The sequence below is a fragment of the Pituophis catenifer genome, unplaced genomic scaffold, assembly GCF_029215685.1.
Source record: "Pituophis catenifer annectens isolate HBS135680 unplaced genomic scaffold, rPitCat1.0.hap2 SCAF_8, whole genome shotgun sequence".
Taxonomy (NCBI): Eukaryota; Metazoa; Chordata; class Lepidosauria; order Squamata; family Colubridae; genus Pituophis; species Pituophis catenifer.
The window spans coordinates 3,167,059-3,188,138 of record NW_027256888.1 but is presented as its reverse complement, the minus strand read 5'-3'; the positions used below and the strand labels follow the sequence as shown (position 1 = coordinate 3,188,138).

Below are 21,080 nucleotides of genomic sequence, written 5' to 3'. Positions count from 1 at the left end.
TACCTTTACCTTTATATTTGCGAGACCATCTGCTGCTACCGATAACTTTCCTCCGGCCAATACGCTCTCACAGAGAGGGCCTCCTCAGGTGCCGTCGGTCAGGCAATGTCGGCTGGCGGCCCCCAGGGGGAGAGCCTTCTCTGTGGGGGCACCCGCCCTGTGGAACGAGCTGCCTCCTGGAATACGACTGATCCCGGACCTCCGGACCTTCCGTAAGGCCCTGAAGACTTATTTATTTCATCAAGCCGGCCTAGCCTAAATGGTTTTTAATTGGGATTTTAAATTTTTTAGACTTGGGGATTTTAAATTGGGAAGCCAATGATTTAATTCTTTTTAATTATCTTAACTTTTGTATTGTATGTATTTTTAATTTTGGCTGTTCACCGCCCTGAGTCCCTTCTGGGAGAAGGGCAGTATACAAATTAAATTAATAAATAATAAATAAATAAATAAATAAATAAATATAGTATTTCATCAAATCGAGAACGGGGTCTTTTTTCCTGAACATTTCTGATATTATAGGAAATAAAACTTTTAAAAGACGCTGTAATTGTCTTATGGTATCCATTCCTGCTTAGCTGGCAAAGGTATTTTGTTGAACTGCATGAAATTCAAATCTCTCGCTTCTTGTATATTGCAAAGGGAAGCTACTGTGTGTGATCTTTTGAAATACATTGCCTTATCAATTTTCTGCAGAATTATTTATAGCAATAAGATAATGTTACTTGGCTGCAAAAATCTAAAGCGCAGCGAATTTTCGATTTGCTAGAAACTTTTTCATATTACGAGTAGTTGGTCTCAGTTCCAAACCCAAACACAAGCTAACAGCTTCTTTTTTAAAAAATAATAATAATAATTGCATTTTACAGAACTCTTTGCAAAATTAGCCTATGCTGTATCTCAAAACAAATATTCTTTCTTTAACTATGAGATCAATATTTATACATCCCACCATAAATTCCATTTGCTTTTAGATTTATGATACATATTAAGTTTTGGTTGCTGTTCGTATCGTTAAAAAGCAGGCAATTTTGACTGTAATCTGCCATGCATTTTTAAACAGTGACCTAGGATATAAAACTCAATAATAAAAATGCTAGAGAGCATATTCTCCTTGACTTTTCTACCTGAATGCAACACAGCTCAATTTCCTAGCCAAGCTTTTTAAAAATTTATATCCAAGCCCAGTGCAAAGCACTCTTTGCGATGAAAAATTGAAGTCTTCGCTTTTCTCGTTTCCTTTGTATCTTATATCCTAATTAGTCCCTTTTCTCATAGCTAAATATGTTTACACCCCTATGATCTTTAACTTCAATTACTGACATTGGGCTTCACATTTCTTTATATTTATGGTAAGGATCAGCAGTTGAGTGACCCTGGATGAAATCCAGGGCTGGATTTTGAGCTGGAAGTGTCAAAAATGTGCAGAAAATGTCACATTTCTGGTAACAAGACTTGCAAACAGGACATTTTCAATGCATTGGTTTCCAACCTTTTTCCTGGTTTTCTGACAGCTAATTGCTCATCAAGACTTGATGGGTTCCTGCTTTTTTACTGTATTTTATTATTATTTATTGCAGTCATCACTGTCACCATAAAAGTTGGCTTAGTCACATTTAGCGAATGGGTGTTTTAAAGTCTTAGTTAATGTAATGAACGTGGAAAAGATGAAGAAGCTGAAGCAGGAGAATATTTGTAGCTCAGGGTTGAAATGAGGAGTCCTTGGTGCACTCTGAGCTTGGAGGGAGGGAGGGAGGGAGAAAGAGAGGGAGGGAGGGAGGAGTGGAAAGTAGGTAGGTAGAGAGGTAGAGGGAAGGAAGGAAGGAAGGAAGGAAGAGAGAAAGAAAGAAAGAAAGAAAGAAAGAAGGAAGGAAGGAAGGAAGGAAGGAAGGAAGGAAGGAAGGAAGGAAGGAAGGAAGGGGAAGGTAGGTAGGTAGGTAAAGAGGTAGAGGTAGAGGTAGGAAGGAAGGAAGGAAGGAAGAGAAAGAAAGAAAGAAAGAAAGAAAGAAAGAAAGAAAGAAAGAAAGAAAGAAAGAAAGAAGTGGAAGGTAGGTAGGTAGGTAGGTAGAGAGGTAGAGGTAGAGGTGAAGGAAGGAAGGAAGGAAGGAAGGAAGGAAGAGAAAGAAAGAAAGAAAGAAAGAAAGAAAGAAAGAAAGAAAGAAAGAAAGAAGTGGAAGGTAGGTAGGTAGATAGAGAGGTAGAGGGAAGGAAGGAAAGAATAATGTCTTCATGTAGTTAGCCTGTTTCCCCGAAAATAAGACATCCCCTGATAATAAGCCCAATCGGGCTTTTGAGCGCATGTGTTAAAATAAGCCCCCTCCCCCAAAAATAAGCCCTCCCTGAAAATATTTAAACGCAGAGCTGGAAATCAGGTAAGATGGCAAGCTTCCCTTCTTAATACCATTTTTCCCCGAAAATAAGACCTCCCCTGATAATAAGCCCAATTGGGCTTTTGAATGCATGTGCTAATATAAGCCCCCTTCCCCGAAAATAAGCCCTCCCCAAAAATATTTAAACGCGTGTGCAGCCGATCCCCGCCATTTCCTCTGGTTAGGGTTAGGGAGACAGAGTTGGAAATCAAGTCAGATGGCAAGAGGAGCCCCGTCTTGCTCCCCGCGCCCCAAAATAATAAGACCACCCCGAAACTAAGGCCAAGCGCTTATTTCGGGGTTCAAAACAATATAAGACAGGGTCTTATTTTCGGGGAAACATGGTAGGAAAAAATTGGGCCGATGTTTTGGTTTTTTTTTTAAAGAGAAAGCATGCCATTCAAATCTCTGTGGGATTTAACCATGGCCTTTAGCTTGAGGAGAAAACAAAATAAAATAACCGACATATTTTTCCCTAATCAACGTTGCAATATTAATAAGCCTAGCTGGGGGTCTAGAGAGCATTGAAAACTCACAGCAGGTAATGAAACTGTCATTCTATTTAGCCTAAAAATTCACTTTTTAGAAATAAAGGAACGGACATTGCAAATTGCCAATAAGAAAAAAGGCAGCACAGAGTAACCGAACTCCAAATTAAGGGGCAAAACAGATACTCTTTAAATTATCTAAGATTAAAACATGACTCTTTTCTGCATTATCTCTGAAGCGGAAGGAGGGGCGGGAGAGAAAAACCCACCAAACCATGTACTGAGACAGAAGTCTAATCTTTTTTAATACCTCCAATTTTTCTAAAAGCATTTAACTTTTATCGAAGAAGAAGCATTATTTTGCAAAAGTATTAGGAAATAATTAAAGCCACTTCATTACGATGCCGCTGAAAGGAAGCTACAGCCATTTATTATTACTGCAACCGTTAGTAGTTGCAGTACAGTAGCAGATGCAAAATAGAAAAATGGACTTGCTCGGAAGTTGATTATGCATAAGAGAAACTGCTTCCATATTATTTTGTTTTACTAACTTACTTCACTGTAGGTTGCAGAACTTATTCTGTATAATAAACATTCATCTTAAAGTTTTAATCTGCTTTTTCGCGTTTCAAAAAAACAAAAACAAATCACAAACTTAAAATTGCAATTAAAAGCAATTTTACAATAAATTGAAAAGAATTTACAGCCGTAATAATTCAATAAAAAAAAAACATCCTTAAAACCATAAATAGTTTAATAACTAAAATGTATGGCATTGAGGAACCTAAACAGATGAAAGTGTGATTTTTAAAAAAATATTAGAATGTGCAGAAATGAATAGATTAACACTTAGAATTAAGGAAAAGGAACAAACTGAATGCTTTCTGACGTGGGATTTATTTTATCAATGGTTAGCTAACAAAAACAGAAGTTAGAAACATGGAAATATAAGAAAAGGATGAATGAAACAAGGAAGGTTTGTAAAGATAGAAAAGTAAATATTATGATTATGATTATTTTTATTATTATAGAATTAATATCAATGTAATGAACATCGTTGTAAATACTAGGATTATTTTTCAAAATTATTTGTACCCAGACAACAGCAGTTCGGAGAACCTGCAATACCACCTCTGGCTGGCCCCAGAGTTGGGAGGGAATGGGGATTTTGCAGTATCCTTTCCCCTGGAGTAGGGTGGGAATGGGGATTTTGCAGTAGCCTTCCCCCAGGAGTGGGGAGGGAATGAGGATTTTGCAGTAGCCTTCCCCCAGGAGTGGGGAGGGAATGGGGATTTTGCAGTAGCCTTCCCCCTGGAGTGGGGAGGGAATGGGGATTTTGCAGTAGCCTTCCCCCAGGACTGGGGAGGGAATGGAGATTTTGCAGTATCTTTCCCCTGCCATGCCCACCAAGCCACGCCCACAGCCACGCCCACAGAACTGGTAGTAAAAAAATTTGGATTTCACCACAGGTTTATACTTGTTCCAAGCTTGTTGCAAAAAAAAACATAACAGACATAATAATTGCGATTGAATTGATCAGTCAAAAAAAGAAAACCACAGAAGGGCATGAATTTAAATCTGAAATTCTGTATGATAAAACTGCTTGGTCCTTTCAAAAATGATGCATTATTATCACAATTAAAAAAAAAAAAGTCGCACACTAGCCAAAATTATATTCTCTACACTTTAAAGGCCAATGAAATAATCCAAAAATGGTTTACATTTGGCTAGATTTCATCCCCTTTTAGTATTGGCAAAATATTAGCTACTCTCAATATTTTCTTATTATGTCAATAACATCTGTTACGTAATCTGGAACAGAGGGAAATCTATGATTTATTTATTTTTATTTTTTTAGTGCCTTTCTGCGGAAGACACAAATTGTAGCTTCCCATCATTGTCATTTTAAAATGAGTTCCAGAAGCCCAAAATTATCAGCGTAGAATTCATATTTCTTAAAAGAGTAGCATTTGTATTTCAATGTGCAATTCGTGTTCCCCTTTTTTTTTTTGGTAAAATAGCTGTGGCTGTTAACAATCTGGTGGGAACAGCGTTTTTTGAAGATGTTCAGCCAAAAATATCTTAAATATTCTATGAGTTTTTAGAAAAAGCAAATGTAGAGTACCCATAGATCAATAATGTAGAAAATTAGCACTATTTTAAGTATGTTTAGGCAAAGCGATATATATTATGAATATTCTTTTCCCATGTAGTTCAAACCCAAGCATATTTTTTTTCATTCCCGAGATGCATGTATTTGAAGTGATTTTTTCCCCCCTCTTCTTCTGAGAATTGCTAACTTTTTGGATCTTAAAAAAAAAAAATTCAAATTAGAGCGTGAATCTTGAGAGAGAAAAATGTGTGTAATCATCACTGTTGCCGCATTGATCTGTCTGTTGCTATCCCTTAGGGATGTACCCCCTTTTCAAGATTTAGTGGATATTTATTTTCATGTAATCTGATAAAAAGAAAAAAGTTGGGGACAGAACAGATCCGGATTGTGGGGGCAATAAGCTGACTTTGTATAAAAAAGAACACCGCTTGGGGGGGGGGCAAAAGCCTTACTAAGCAGGTATATACAAAAGTATGACGGCTATTGCTTAACGCATTGAGTCTCCGGAGAAGGGCGGCATATAAATTGAACCAATAAATTGAATCAATAAATAAATAAAGGACTATGAACTCCATAATGCTGCTTCTCTCTCACACAAGCGAAGGCCAATTTAGTATGGGCAGCAATACTGTATGGTCATCTTTTTGTTCTGTCCCCGTCCCACACGCACACACACCAACAGACGTTCAAGAGTTAAAGACCAAACCAGCCAGCAAAATCCTTTTCCTTATGATAACGGAACTTGGCAACAACCTAGTGGCTGCCTGCCAAGAGTTTATTATTTACGAAGAGGAGAGATAACTTCTCCCCACTTCTGGTACATCAAAAGAAACAGCTCAATAATTACGGAGTCAAACAAGTCCAGAGATAATCCAGCAAAGTCTATAGCAAAAGTCCGGCAATGCAGAATGGCGTGGAAGCTTTCAGCTTTGTTCATCACAAGGTTTGACTGGCCACCACGCTCCCTTTTATATCCTGTGGGGTGTGGTCCAGTGACTCAGCCTAATCTCTGGCACGCCTTTTCTTCTGTTGCGCGCGCTTATCTCTGCGACGCTGGCGTGGATCCAGCCAAGACTCATTACCCTCATCACTGTCCATCTGTGGCTGCGTGGACGTGCTTGGCCCCGGCCCTATCTCTTGCCCTTCGGCGGACACCGAAGGCATTGCCAGAGAGGAGGGTCCTGGAGAGGGAGGCCTTGCCAACTCCTCTCCTTCACTCTCGGAGTCCTCTCCTGCCGATGACACAGGCTCAGGTAATGGAGCCACAACACTTTTTTTCATAAGGCATAAAGCCATAGCTGGAGAGATCTTGCAATTCGACCAGTTTATCTTTATTGAAAGAGATCGGAGGATGGTGTGTCCCAAAGGTGTTTTTTCAAGAGGCAACTGGACTTCCTGTTTTGTTTTTCTTTGAAGACGTTTCGCTTCTCATCTAAGAAGCTTCTTCAGCTCTGACTGGATGACTAAATCTTTCCATTCCCCACCATCCGGTCAGAGCTGAAGAAGCTTCTTGGATATATATATATATCCACTGTTACGCAGTGGTGGGATTCAAATAATTTAACAACCGGTTCTCTGCCCTAATGACTGGGTGGGTGGGCGTGGCCAGCGGGTTTGATAGGCAGCACTCGGTCTCCTGCACCCCCCCCCCGGGAGCAAAAATGGGCCATGGGGGGACACGCCCCATTTTGGGCCTAGTAGTCATCCCTGCAACATTCTGAAAGCTAAAATGGGCCACGGGGAGGCCGCACTGCACCCTGCCGCACCCCATTTTGGGCCTCAGAGGCCTCTCTGCAGCCTCTTGGGAGTGAAAATGGTCTGTGGGGTAGTGCCGCATTCCCTGTGCCCCATTTTTGGCCTAGGAGGCCACCCTGCGGCCTCCTGGGAGCAAAGACAAGTCACCGGGGGGGTGCACTACGCCCCCTGTGCCCCGCTTTGGGCCTCGTAGGCCTCCCTGCACTTACTTGGGAGTCAAAATAGGGCGCGTAGGGACTCCTGGAAGGGGCGGGGAGGGGAGGGGCCAGCCAGCAATTTAACTAGCAATTTGCCCGAACCGGCTGAATCTCACCACTGTTAGACAAAAGACGGGAGATAGATAAGAGAGTGGATGAAAAATTATTGAGACCCAATAATGAATAAGAGTACTCATTAATGGACTAGAACAGGGGTCTCCAACCTTGGCAACTTTACGGCTTGTGGACTTCAACTCCCAGAATTCCTCAGCCAATGCTGGCTGAGGAATTCTGGGAGTTGAAGTCCACAAGCCGTAAAGTTGCCAAGGTTGGCGATCCCTGGCCTAGAAGATTTCCAACATTCCATCCAACTCCGTTGTCCTGTTACTCTGATGAGTATCTGCTTTAAAGAATTCCTTTGGTTTCAAATAAATTTAACAAGCGTCACATTATTCATACACAGATGTGTCTTAAAGCGGTGCATGGAAATCTAAAAGCATCATTGATTTGATTATTTATGATGAAAGATTAAACTAATTAGAGAAGGATACCAGGATGATGAGAAGACTGGAATGTGGGACAGACAATTTTTCTTCTTTTTTTGATAGTGTCAGAATTAAGTCGTGGGGAAGAAGATGCCCATGAAAGACAGGAAGTGAAGGGAATGAGAAGGAAATCAGAATAATTGCTGGAAAAGGAAGTCAGAAAAATTGTTGGAGGATGGATTAATTTCTCAACCGAATGAATGGAAACGGTGTGCATTGAAAGATCACCCCAGAAGCTGCTTGAAATGGAGCAGAAAAGAACGATGTTTTGGCAAGGAGATTGGAGTGAGTAATTGCAAGTTGCAATGATGGCAAAGAAATGATCTATATTACTTCACAGAATGTTGATAAAGAAGATGGGGACACATCTTCAGACGGTGAAAAGCTGCTTTAAAGGTAAAGACACGCTCATACATATTACCGGCTCTGTTCATTAGTCCTCCTGGCCGTGCCTTTGAATAACAGCACGGGTGGGCTTCAGAAATTTTAGCAAGGGGTTCTCTGCCCGGTTGCTGGGTGGGCGTGGCCATGGTGGGTGTGGCCTAGTTGGCATCCTGCACCACAGTGGGAGGGGAGCGTGTTTTTGCCCTCCCCAGGCTCCGGAGGCTTTCCTCGAGCATCCGGGAGGGCGAAAACGGCCGCCCCAGGCTCCGGAGGCCCTCTGGAGGCTGGAAATGGGCAACGGGCCCATTTCCAGCCTTCCCAAACTTCTGATAGGCCCATTTTTCGTCCTTCCTGAGCCTCCGCGGATGCCCTGCACTTGCCTGCATCCAAAATGGGACGTGTGGGGACTCCTGGGAGGGGAGGGGATGGGTGGGCGGGGCCAGCCAGGAGTGGGATTTGGGGGTTCTCTGAACTGCACAGAATCTTAGCTAGAGATTCTCATGAACCCCTACGAACCTCCAGCAGCCCACCGCTGGTGAGTACATGAAGAGCTTAGACTTTTGTTTTTCGGTTCTTAAATATACTTAACAAAATACTATTTTAGTTATACCGATAGTTCTCAACCATTGAGTCCAAAATTTCTGTTGTTAAGTGAGACATTGGTTAGGCGAGTTTTGCCCCAATTTTATGACCTCTCTTGTCACAGTTGTTAAGTAAATCATTGCCATTAAGTTAGAAACATGGTTGTTAAGTGAATTGGGCTTCCCTGCCTGTCAGAAGGATGCAAAAGGGAATCATGTGACCTCTCCCCCCCCCGGGAAACTGTATTTGTGGTGGGGTTTTTTCCCCTCTTGATTAGCCATCTCTAATTCGGTAGAATTTCCGTGAATCGCTTTTAAACATGCTTTTAAAAAGTGCAGTTGGGCTCCACGGAGATTTATTTAACTCAATCTCTTAAAAGCTGGTGTTTTTTTTAACGTTACCTTGAAAACGACAGGCAAATGTTTTATCTGTCTGACGATTGACAGATAGAAAGTCACGTTCCAGCAGCAGGTGACTTAAGACAGTATGCATTTCCATAAATATTGTGGAGCCGCCGAGATGTTAAATGTGGCTGGGATAGTTGTTTGTGGGTTTTTTTGTCGCTCTGCTTTCCCACTTGGAGCGGAGAGGAATGCCGATGCTAATAAATAAATCAGCAGAAATGCAAGACAACACAGAATGGAACGCGATTCTGCCTAAACCAAGAATAATGGTCTGACGGAATTTGGAAGAACCTGGGATGCAAAGGACATGTTTACAAAATAGGTCAACATTGTCAGCATAGGAGGGGAATACCACTGGCCAGATGGACAGCAAAACATACTTTGCCCCAGTGGTGGGATTCAGCCGGTTCGGGCCAGTTCAGGCGAACCAGTAGTTAAATTGCTGGCTGTCCTCGCCCTGTCCCTTCCAGGAACCCCATTTTGGTTCCCAGGTAAGTGCAGGGAGGCCTACTAGGCCCAAAATGGGGCGTGGGGAGGTGGCGCATCCCCCCGTGTCCCATTTTTGCTCCCAGGGGGTGCAGGAGGCCAAGTGCTGTCTGTCAGGCCCATCATGGCCACGCCCACCCAGCCGGTCATTAGGGCAGAGAACCGGTTGTTAATTATTTGAATCCCACCACTGCTTTGCCCTCTTCCTGTGGCCACGATAGAGCCCAAAATTTATGTTGCTAAGTGAGACATTTGTTAAGCGAGTTTTGGCCCACCTTTCTTGCCACCGTTAAGTGAATCAGTGCAGTTGTTAAATGCGTAACACGGCCATTAAGTGAATCTGGCTCCCCCCTGGACAGAGGTCGCAGAAGGGATCACATGAACCCAGGACACCACAATGGTCATAAATACGAGTCAATGACCAAGGGGCTGAATTTTGATCACCTGACCATAGGGGTGCTGCCGTGGTCATAGGTGTGAAAAACAGCCCTAAGTCACTTTTTTCACTGATGTTGTAACTTCGAACGGTCACTAAATGAACTGTTGTAAGTCGAAGACTACCTGTACGTCAAATGGAGAAAACCAGGTTTCAATGCAAGGAGGCGAAACACCCCACAAAGGAATAAACCATGATAGAGAATTGAGCAAGACTGCAGCATTTAAGAGGAAAGATAGTAGAAGACACGGCCCCACTCCCCTAAAAAAAGGAATGAAGAAGGGGAGAAAACTCGTATGCTAAAGATAGTTATCTTTATTTCTGAGTTCATAAACCGAGGAATGATACCGGATCTCCCTGAAAATAAAACCGGGTCTTATATTAATTTTTGCTCCAAAAGATGCATTAGGGCTTATTTTCTCATTAGGTCTTATTTTGGGAGAAATACGGTACTAAATGCATCCATCTGGCTGACAATCTTAACTGGGGCTTATTTTGGGGGTAGGGCTTATATTACGAGCATCCTGAAAAATCATGCTAGGACTTATTTTCCAGTTGGGTCTTATTTTGGGGGAAATTCAGTACTAAATGCATCCATCTGGCTGACAATCTTAATTGATGCTTATTTTGGGGGTAGGGCTTATATTACGAGCATCCTGAAAAATCATGCTAGGACTTATTTTCTGGTTGGGTCTTATTTTGGGGAAAATACAGTACTAAATGCATCCATCTGGCTGACAATTTTAATTAATGCTTATTTTGGGGGTAGGGTTTATATTATGAGCATCCTGAAAATTCATGCTAGGACTTATTTTCTGGTTGGGTTTTATTTTGGGGAAAATACAATACTAAATGCATCCATCTGGCTGGCAATCTTAACTGGGGCCTATTTTGGGGGGTAGGGCTTATATTACGAGCATCCTGAAAAATCATGCTAGGGCTTATTTTCCGGTTGGATCTTATTTTCGGGGAAACAGGGAAGCAAACTCAGCTGTGGATTATAAAGGACTTTTGACATCCTTAAAGGACAATTTAAGAACCACCGAGGAGAGTGAAATTAACTGGCACTGGAGGCTGGTGTTAGGAACCGTAGAATATCGAATTTAAGGATGCCACCATTTTCATGCAAAGCGTTTTCCATCCTGCCTTTTCTGCCCCAAAATATCCTCCAGTACAAAACAACACAACAATGCAAACTGTGCTACAGCCGACTGCAATTTTGCAATCTGAGATGCCACACGGAAGTAAAATGGGATGGAGAGAGAGAGAGAGAGAGAGAGAGAGAGAGAAAGAGAAAGAGAAAAGAACAGCAAACTCAAGAGAAAACACAATAGCTCTGGCCAGCCTGGAGATCATAACTCTTTCAAAATGCGATCAATATCTATATGCATCCATTGGACTCTGGCCAGTTTAGAAAGTGGAAACCTTTTTGTGTCCGCTTGCTTGCTCCGCAGCTTCCGGAAACGATCGTTTCTGGCTGGTCTTGGCCGGCTTTTGAAGCGATACAAAGTGGCAGACCCACGTGGTACGTGGATGAAACGCCACCAGGAAATCCCACAGATGTGGAGGGTTGAAACCGGCGACAGAAAATAAATTCCAGAGGGCTGCAAAGAAATCTGGAGAGAGCTGTATCCTTGAAGACATTTCTTCAGAAATATATTCTTAGATGCACACCGATGAAGGAATTCTTTCTTTTTCCTTTTTCCTTTTGGGTGACACAAGGGGGAAAAAAATCCCTTGCAATTTCAACAACGTTTTTTTCTTACAAATTCCAACAGGAGGTGGAGATCATTTCTGTAGTATCACCTGAGAGAGGGGAGGGAGGGGTACCCCATGGTGCCCAAAAATTTATCTAAGCACCACTGAGGTTGGTATTCCATAATGAAAACGGGTGATGTGTCAATATCGTGCACCGGATTAATCTTTCTCTTCCCTCATCTTGAGCTTACCAAGATGAGGTAGTTTTTTTCCTTGAGTTTTGGTTCCCACAGTGCTTAACAGAACACTTTTCACTATCACTGCAACAGAGCAGGAGCAGAATGAATTTGATTGAGCACATAGAATAGAAATAGAGATAGAGATAGGGAGAGGGAGAGGGAGAGGGAGAGGGACATGGACAGGGGGAGAGGAGAGGAGAGGAGAGGAGAGGAGAGGAGAGGAGAGGAGAGGAGAGGAGAGGAGAGGAGAAGAGAGAAGAGAGGAGAGAGGAGAGAAGAGAAGAGAGAAGAGAAGAGAAGAGAAGAGAAGAGAAGAGAAGAGAAGAGAGAAGAGAGAAAAGAAGAGAGAAAAGAAGAGAGAAGAGAAGAGAAGAGAAGAGAAGAGAAGAGAAGAGAAGAGAAGAGAGAAGAGAGAAAAGAAGAGAGAAAAGAAGAGAGAAGAGAAGAGAAGAGAAGAGAAGAGAAGAGAGAAGAGAAGAAGAGACGAGAGGAGAGAATTGGATTCAGAGTAGAGTAGAGTAGAGTAGAGTTTTAAGTGGGGTGGGGTAGAGTAGAGTAGAGTAGAGTAGAGTAGAGTAGAGTAGAGTAGAGTAGAGTAGAGTAGAGTAGAATATGAAATGGAGTGGTATGGTGGGGAGGGTGGGGTGGGGTGGGGTGGGGTAGAATAGAATAGAATAGAATAGAATAGAATAGAATAGAATAGAATAGAATAGAATAGAATAGAATAGAATAGAATAGAATAGAATTCTTTATTGGCCAAGTGTGATTGGACACCCAAGGAATTTGTCTCCGGTACAGAAGCTCTCAGTGTCCATACAAGCAACAAAGTGATAAGTCATAGATCATAAATCATAACATACATACTGCAAGCAATGAAGATACCAATAGGAGAAGGTAATCAAGGAAAGATGAGAAAGTGAGAAAGACGAGAAATGACAAGATGAGAAGGATAAGGATGAGGACCCAGATTGTTGGGGCAATAAGATGACTTTGTATAAATATATACAATAGTATGAAGGCTATTGCTTAACGCATTGTAAGCCGCCCTGAGTCTCCGGAGAAGGGCGGCATATAAATATAAATATAAAGCAAATCAAATCAAACCAAAAAAATAATAGCAATACCGCCTGCTACAGGTAGTCCTCCACTTACAACAGTTCGCTTTGGCGACCATTAGAAGTTACAAAAGCGCCAGAAAAAGTGACAGGGCCCTTTTTCACACTTGCGACCTTTGCCGCATCCCCACAGTCACATGATTTACATTTGGACGCTTGACCACTGGCTCACATTTATGACCGTTGCAGTGTCCCGGGATGAACTGAATGAACTTCATGAAAATGAGCAATCCCACCTAGAGCTTATTTCTCTATTTCTGAACGGGAGAGGTGATCGTGTAAAGTAGCAACCTTAGAACTAAGGAGAGAAATTTCCTGACACCGAGAACAATTAATCTGTGGAACTACATGCCACTAGAAGTTGTGGGCGGTCCATCACTGGAGGTTTTCAAGAAGAGGTTGGACAACCCTATGTTTGAAATGATATGGGGTTGGACTAGAAGACCTCCGAGGTCCCTTCCAACTCTGTTATTCTAAGAATTCTAATTCTAAAGTACTGTATTTTTCAGACTATAAGAGGCACCTTAGTTTTTGGGGAGGAAAATAAGAAAAATGCTGGTTGGTGGGTGGATCGGCCTCCCGGAATACCCCCAATCAGCTATTCCCAGAGGTGAACTTTAGCAACAGGTTTCTTGGTTGTAAACTCTGTGCCTTGATTTTTTTTTCAGCCTCTCAAACGGAGGTTTCAGAGGCTTTTTTTTTCAGCCTCCGAAAGCTCCGTTTCAGAGGCTTTTTTTTTTTCAACCTCTGAACCCGCCATTTGAGAGGCTGTTTTTTCAGCCTCTCAAACGGAGGTTTCAGAGGCTTTTTTCAGCTCTTTCTCTCCCTCTCTGTCCCTCCCTCCCAATCCCCCCTCTCTCTCTGTCTCTTTCTCCCCCTTCTCTTTGTCTCTCGCTTTCTCTCTCTCCCTCTCTCTCTTTCCCTCCCTCCCTCCCAGCCTCCTTATCTCCCTCTTTCCTTCCCTCTCCCTCCCTCCCAACCCTTTTCTCTCTCTCTCTCCCTCTTTCTTCCTCTCTCTCTCCCTCCCTCCCAATGCCTCCTTCTCCCCCACTCTCTCCCTCCCTCCCAATCCCCGTCTTTCTCCCCTTCTCTTTCTCTCTCACTTTCTCTCTCTCCCTCTCTCTCTTTCCCTCCCTCCCTCCCAGCCTCATCTCCCTCTTTCTCTCCCTCTCCCTCCCTCCCAACCCTTCTCTCTCTCTCTCCCTCTCTCTTCCTCTCTCTCTCCCTCCCTCCCAATGCCTCCTTCTCCCCCACTCTCTCCCTCCCTCCCAATCCCCGTCTTTCTCCCCTTCTCTTTCTCTCTCACTTTCTCTCTGTCCCTCTCTCTCTTTCCATCCCTCCCAGCCTCCTTATCTCCCTCTTTCTCTCCCTCTCCCTCCCTCCCTCCCAACCCTTCTCTCTCCCTCCCTCTCTCCCCCCTCTCTCTCCCTCCCTTCCAATGCCTTTCTCTCTCCCTCTCCCCCACTCTCTCTCTCCCTCCCAATCCCCCCTGTCTCTTTCTCCCCTTCTCTTTCTCTCTCGCTTTCTCTCTCTCCCTCTCTCTCTTTCCCTCCCTCCCTCCCAGCCTCCTTATCTCCCTCTTTCTCTCCCTCTCTCTCCCTCCCTCCCAACCCTTCTCTCTCTCTCTGCCTCCCTCTCTCTCCCTCCCTCCCTCAAAACACTTCTCTCTCTCTCCCAACACTTCTCTCTCTCTCCCTCTCTCCCCCTCTCTCTCCCTTCCTCCCAACCCTTCTCTCTCTCTCTCCCTCTCTCTCCCTCCCTCCCAACCCCCCCCCTTTCTGTCTCTTTCTCCCCCTTCTCCTTCTCTCTCTCCCTCTCCCGCTCTCTCTCCACACTGAAAATCGGCCCAGATGGAGTCTGTTTACTTTGTAGTTCAAGAGAAGGGAAGGAAGTGATAAAATATTAACCATCTTTCCATACTTCTAGCCTCGCCTTGCTTTCATCTTCTTCAGCAAAGCCTCCGTTCATCAGGAGCAGCCCAACCCAACCCTCAACATCCAACAACGCCACTCTCTCAAAACCTTTACGAAAGATTATTTTTGGAAATCCGAGGTTGTTCGCCTTCGCCGGGGCTGAAATTAAAGATCAAATCAATTCATCGACATCTTACGTTCTATCACCCTGTGCCGTAAAAACCTGGAAGGACCTTTTTTCCCCTTGTATTTCCATGCTCGACGTGAAATAAAAGCAAGCAAATTTCCCTCATGCATCTTTACACACGCCTTGACTGCCGAAGTACCGAGCTCGTGATTTACACAACCATCGGTGGAACTTGCATATCAACCAGGATCAAGTCAACATCACATCCAAGGGAAAGGTTCCTACTTGAGATTTAAAAAGACTGCTGTGGGGTAACATCATTGAAATATGCCTCTCCAGGATAGGATAGGATAGAATAGAATAGAATAGAATAGAATAGAATAGAATAGAATAGAATAGAATAGAATGGAATGGAATGGAATGGAATGGAATGGAATGGAATGGAATGGAATGGAATGGAATGGAATGGAATAGAATGGAATAGAATAGAATAGAATAGAATAATGTAATGAAGAATTAGGTAATAATAGAGTAGAGTAGAGTAGAGTAGAATAGAACAGAACAGAACAGAACGGAACGGAACGGAACGGAACGGAACGGAACGGAACGGAACGGAACGGAACGGAACGGAACGGAACGGAACGGAATAGAATAGAATAGAATAGAATAGAATAGAATAGAAATGAATAGAATAGAATAATGTAATGAAGAATTAGGTAATAATAGAGTAGAGTAGAGTAGAGTAGAATAGAACAGAACAGAACAGAACAGAACAGAACAGAACAGAATAGAATAGAATAGAATAGAATAGAATAATGTAATGAAGAATTAGGTAATAATAGAATAGAATAGAATAGAATAGAATAGAATAGAATAGAATAGAACAGAACAGAACAGAACAGAACAGAACAGAACAGAATAGAATAGAATAGAATAGAATAGAATAGAATATTGGAATAAAGAATAGAGTAGAATAAAATAGAATAGAATAATGGAATGAAGAATTAGGTAATAATAGAATAGAATAGAATAGAATAGAATAGAATAGAATAGAATAGAGTAGAATAGAAAAAAATATTGGAATAAAGAATAGAGTAGAGTAGAGTAGAGTAGAGTAGAGTAGAGTAGAATAGAATAGAATAGAATAGAATAATGTAATGAAGAATTAGGTAATAGTAGAGTAGAGTAGAGTAGAGTAGAGTAGAGTAGAGTAGAATAGAATAGAATAGAATAGAATAGAATAGAATAGAATAGAATAGAATAATGTAATGAAGAATTAGGTAATAATAGAGTAGAGTAGAGTAGAGTAGAATAGAACAGAACAGAACAGAACGGAACGGAACGGAACGGAACGGAACGGAACGGAACGGAACGGAACGGAACGGAACGGAACGGAACGGAACGGAACGGAATAGAATAGAATAGAATAGAATAGAATAGAATAGAAATGAATAGAATAGAATAATGTAATGAAGAATTAGGTAATAATAGAGTAGAGTAGAGTAGAGTAGAATAGAACAGAACAGAACAGAACAGAACAGAACAGAACAGAACAGAATAGAATAGAATAGAATAGAATAGAATAATGTAATGAAGAATTAGGTAATAATAGAATAGAATAGAATAGAATAGAATAGAATAGAACAGAACAGAACAGAACAGAACAGAACAGAACAGAACAGAATAGAATAGAATAGAATAGAATATTGGAATAAAGAATAGAGTAGAATAAAATAGAATAGAATAATGGAATGAAGAATTAGGTAATAATAGAATAGAATAGAATAGAATAGAATAGAATAGAATAGAATAGAGTAGAATAGAAAAAAATATTGGAATAAAGAATAGAGTAGAGTAGAGTAGAGTAGAGTAGAGTAGAGTAGAATAGAATAGAATAGAATAGAATAGAATAGAATAGAATAGAATAGAATAGAATAGAATAGAATAGAATTCCTTATTGGCCAAGTGTGATTGGACACACAAGGAATTTGTGTTGGTGCAAACGCTCTCAGTGTACATAAAAGACAAGATACATTCGTTAAGAATCATAAGGTACAACACTTAATCCGAATATCAGGAGGAAAAAGAAATGAATCAGAAACGAGAGAAAAGGCCAACCATCTTCAAACCTGGATCGATAGTGCATCCCTCAAGTTTCAAAGACATTCATGCTTTTATCCCCCCAAATCTTTTTTTTTAAAAAAAAAAACAGTGTTTGCATTGATTCATTTCAACAACAACAACTACAAAACACATCACACTAACAAAGAAAAGTCTGCAGGATTTTTTTTCCTTTGTCGCCACACACCTTGACCCAAATAAATTGTGCGTTAGGCACAGCACTAACGGGTGCGTGTGTGTGTGTATAATGGATTTAGCCCTTTTCTACACGCGCGCACGAATTTACCAAATTGGATTTTCTGAAAAAGGACACACCGAGGAAAATGACAACAACGTTTTTTTTTTTAAAAAAAAACCACAAATTGAAAATTACAGGTGGAACGTACAGTTCCGGAGACCAAATCTTCACTCTAGCCTGAATGTTATGAATTTCTGGAGACCAAAACAATCTCTTGCTTTAATAAATGCTGCTCTTCGCTACTTGGGGGGGGGAAAGCTATTAATTTTAATGTTGCAAGGTTCCACCCTAATGGTGGATTCTAATTAAGAAAATTCTCAAAGGTTTTCTTGGAAGGAAACTGGGCATTGCGGAGGGTTTTGAAAATCTGGCTCTGTGCCCAGGCTTTGGATTGGGGAGGGGGGTTGAAGCCCCTTTGGAATGCTGTGTGTGTATTTGTGGTTACCCAGTTATGCTCTTTTCTGTTTACTGTTATGTTGTTTTATTGTTGTTGTTGTTGTTACTGCTGTTATTATTATTATTATTTCTTGCTGTTTTTATTTTGGGAAAGTGGATGGCAGCGAGGCTCTGTACAAATCTAATAAATAATAATAAAGCTCTGGTGTTCTGCAAGAAACTTTTCTTTCTTTCTTTCTTTCTTTCTTTCTTTCTTTCTTTCTTTTAACTACCCAGAGGAATGAAGCAAACACCCTCCGTGTCTCTTAAGAGGCACTTCCTATTTGACTTTCCCAACTCCTTTAAGGAAAAACGAAAGGAGCAGTCTTCTGTCGTAAAGAAAACCCTGTCCACCTGTCAGGAGGGAGGGAAGGAGGGAAGGAGGGAGGGAGGGAGGGAGGGAAGGAAGGAAGGGAGGGAGGAAGGAAGGAAGGAAAGAAGGAAGGAAATAAGAGAACAGGAAGGAAGGATGCAAGTGAGGGAGGGAAGGGAGGGAGGGAGGGAAGGAAGGAAGGAAGGAAATAAGAGAACAGGGAGGAAGGATGCAGGAGAGTGAGGGAAGGAAGGAAGGAAGGAAGGAAGGAAGGAAGGAAGGAAGGAAATAAGAGAACAGGAAGGAAGGATGCAAGGGAGTGAGGGAAGGAAGGAAGGAAGGAAATAAGAGAACAGGAAGGAAGGATGCAAGGGAGTGAGGGAAGGAAGGAAGGAAGGAAATAAGAGAACAGGAAGGAAGGATGCAAGGGTGGGGGGAAGGGGGGAAGGAAGGAAAAGGGAGGGAGAGATCAAAAGAAAGAAGGAAGGAAAGAAGGGAGGAAAAAGAGGGAGGGAATGAGGGAGGGAAGGAAGGAAGGTGACAGAGACGGAGGGAGGGATAGAAAGAGAAGAAAGAAAAAGGGAGGGAGCAAAAGAAAGAAGGAAAGAAAGAAGGAAGGAAAAGAGGGAGGGAAGGAAGGAAAGAGAGAGGGAGGGAAGTGTAGAAAGGGATAGAAAGAGAAGGAAGAAAAAGAGAGGGAGCAAAAGAAAGAAGGAAGGAAAGAAAGAAAGAAGGAAGGAAAAGAGGGAGGAAAGGAAGGAAAGAGAGAGGGAGGGAGGTGTAGAAAGGGAAGGAAGGAAAAGGGAGGGAGAGATCAAAAGAAAGACGGAAGGAAGGAAAAAGAGGGAAGGAAGGAGGGAAGGAAGGAAGGAAGGTGAGAGGGATGGAGGAAGGGATAGAAAGAGAAAGGAGGAAGAAAAAGGGAGGGAGAGATCGGAAGGAAAGAAGGAAGGAAAAGGAGGGAGGAAAGGAGGGAGGGAGGGAAGTAAGGAAGAAAGGAAAAGGAAGGGAGAGATTAAAAGAAAGAAGGAAGGAAGGTGAGAGGGAGGGATAGAAAGGGAAAGAGAAGAAAGGAAAAGGGAGGGAGAGATCAAACGAAAGAAGGAAAAAAGAAGAGTAAGGACGGACACAAGGGGGGGAAGGAAGGAAAGAAGGAAAGAAAAGGGAGGGAAGGAAGGAAGGAAAGAAAGGAAGAGCAGGAAGCTACTCACGGTAGAAGATGTACTCGGTGTAGCTACTCCAGATCTTATCCTCCCTGTACTGGTTGATGAAGGCGGCGGTGCCGGTGGAGTTGCAGGCGACCATGTGGAAGCCGGCCTCGGAGAGCCGGTCGAAGGCCTGCTCCAGGTAGGTGTACTTCAGGTAGAAGCGGGAGGTGTACTTCTCGGGCGGCCTGTCGGGGTCGCGGCTCTCGTTGAGCGTCTCGCCGAAGATCTCCTTGGCCAGGGCGATGCGGCCGCAGACCATGATCCGAGCCACCCGTCGGAACTTGGCGTCCGCTTGGTTGTCCCGCACCGCCGTGTAGGAGCCCCGGTAGCCCACGGTGAGGAAGCCCGCTCGCCTCTCCCCTGCCCGGGGAGGCGCAGGGACCAAGAGCTCCCCGCTGCCGGGCGAGGCGCTTTCCTCCAAGTCGCTCTGGCAGCCTTCGTCGTTAAGCGAGCCCTGCTTGGCCACTCTGGGGGACAGGAGCTTGACCAGCTCGGGCAGCTGGAAATGTTCGGCTTCGCGCAGCAGCCGCTCCTTCTCCGGGAAATGCTCGGGCAGAGCCACCTGCTTGTCCCGCAGGTAATCCAGGACGTACCTGAAGAGGAAGCCGTCGCGGTCGATGAAGAAGCGGGCGCGGCTGTCGCGGGGCAGCTCCCGGCCGCCGCTCCGTCGAGGGCAGAACATCTGGGCCAAGGTGCTCTCCGGGACGCTCAGCAAGGTGGAATGGCGGGTCACGTACACCTGGCCGCCCACGTTCAGCTCCACCACCTCGGGGAAAGCGCAGCCCGACGACGGGGCGGCGGAACAGCCCGAGACCATCTCGCTGATGGGGAGGATGGTGGTAGTGGTCGCGCCGGGGCCGCCGCTTTCCTTCAGGGCCATGCCTCCCGCTGCTTGAGCCGGGGAGACCCCCCCCCAACTCACCCACCCACCTACCCACCAGCCCCCGACAGCCGCTGGCGTCCTCGGCACCCGGTGCGCAGCGATCCACGAGCGATTCCGATCTCCCGCCACGCGCGAAAATCCTGCGCCGGTTTCTTTGGGAGGGGGGTCCTGAGCGGCTGGGACACCCTCTCCCACAAGAAAGTCTTCTCCCGAGCCTCTGGGGTCCCCCCCCCCCGGCAGCTCCTCTCAGCGATGCGGCTAAGGGTGGGGGTCTTCTGAGCAGCCGGGACCCCCGAGAAAGTCTTCTCCCGAACCTCTGGGGTCTCCAACGGCAGCTCCCCTCGGCGATGCGGCTAAGGGTGGGGGGTCTCCTCTGGGGTCCCCCCGGCAGCTCCTCTCGTCGATGCAGCTAAGGGTGGGGGTCTTCTGAGCAGCCGGGAACCCCGAGAAAGTCTTCTCCCGAACCTCTGGGGTCCCTCCCGGCAGCTCCCCTCGGCGATGCGGCTAAGGGTGGGGGTCTTCTGAGCAGCCGGGACCCCCGAGAAAGTCTTCTCCCTAAACTCTGGGGTCCTCAACCCCTGGCAATCCCCCTCGACGATGCCGCTAAGGTTGTGGGGGGGGGGTCTTCTGACCTCTGGGGTCTCCAACGGCAGCTCTCCTCGGCGGTGAGTCTAAGGGTGGGGGTCTCCTCTGGGGTCCCCCCCCCCCCGGCAGCTCCTCTCGGCGACGCGGCTAAGAGTGGGGGTCTTCTCGGGATCCGCGAGAAAATCTTCTCCCAAACCTCTGGGGTCCTCCGCTCTGGCAGCCCCCCTCGGCGATGCGGCTAAGGGTGGGGGTCTTCTGAGCAGCCGCCCCCCCCCCAGGAAGTCTTCTCCCGAACCTCTGGGGTCTCCAACGGCAGCTCCAACGGCGATGCGGCTAAGGATGGGGGTCTCCTCTGGGGTCCCCCCGGCAGCTCCTCTCGGCAACGCGGCTAAGAGTGGGGGTCTTCTGAGCAGCCGGGACCCCCCGAGAAAGTCTTCTCCCGAACC

The 21,080-nt window shown here is 44.4% G+C and overlaps 1 protein-coding gene across 1 annotated transcript in view; it reads right to left on the bottom strand.

Annotated features, from left to right (window-relative positions):
- KCTD8 (potassium channel tetramerization domain containing 8) overlaps positions 1–20,046 on the bottom strand; it is a 38,779-nt gene extending 18,733 nt beyond the window's left edge. Inside the window, exon 1 of the mRNA XM_070948277.1 lies at positions 19,170–20,046. Within this exon, the coding sequence (XP_070804378.1) occupies positions 19,170–20,046 (877 nt within the window). The remainder of the gene's footprint in view (positions 1–19,169) is intronic.
- Between the last annotated feature and the right edge of the window lie 1,034 nt (positions 20,047–21,080).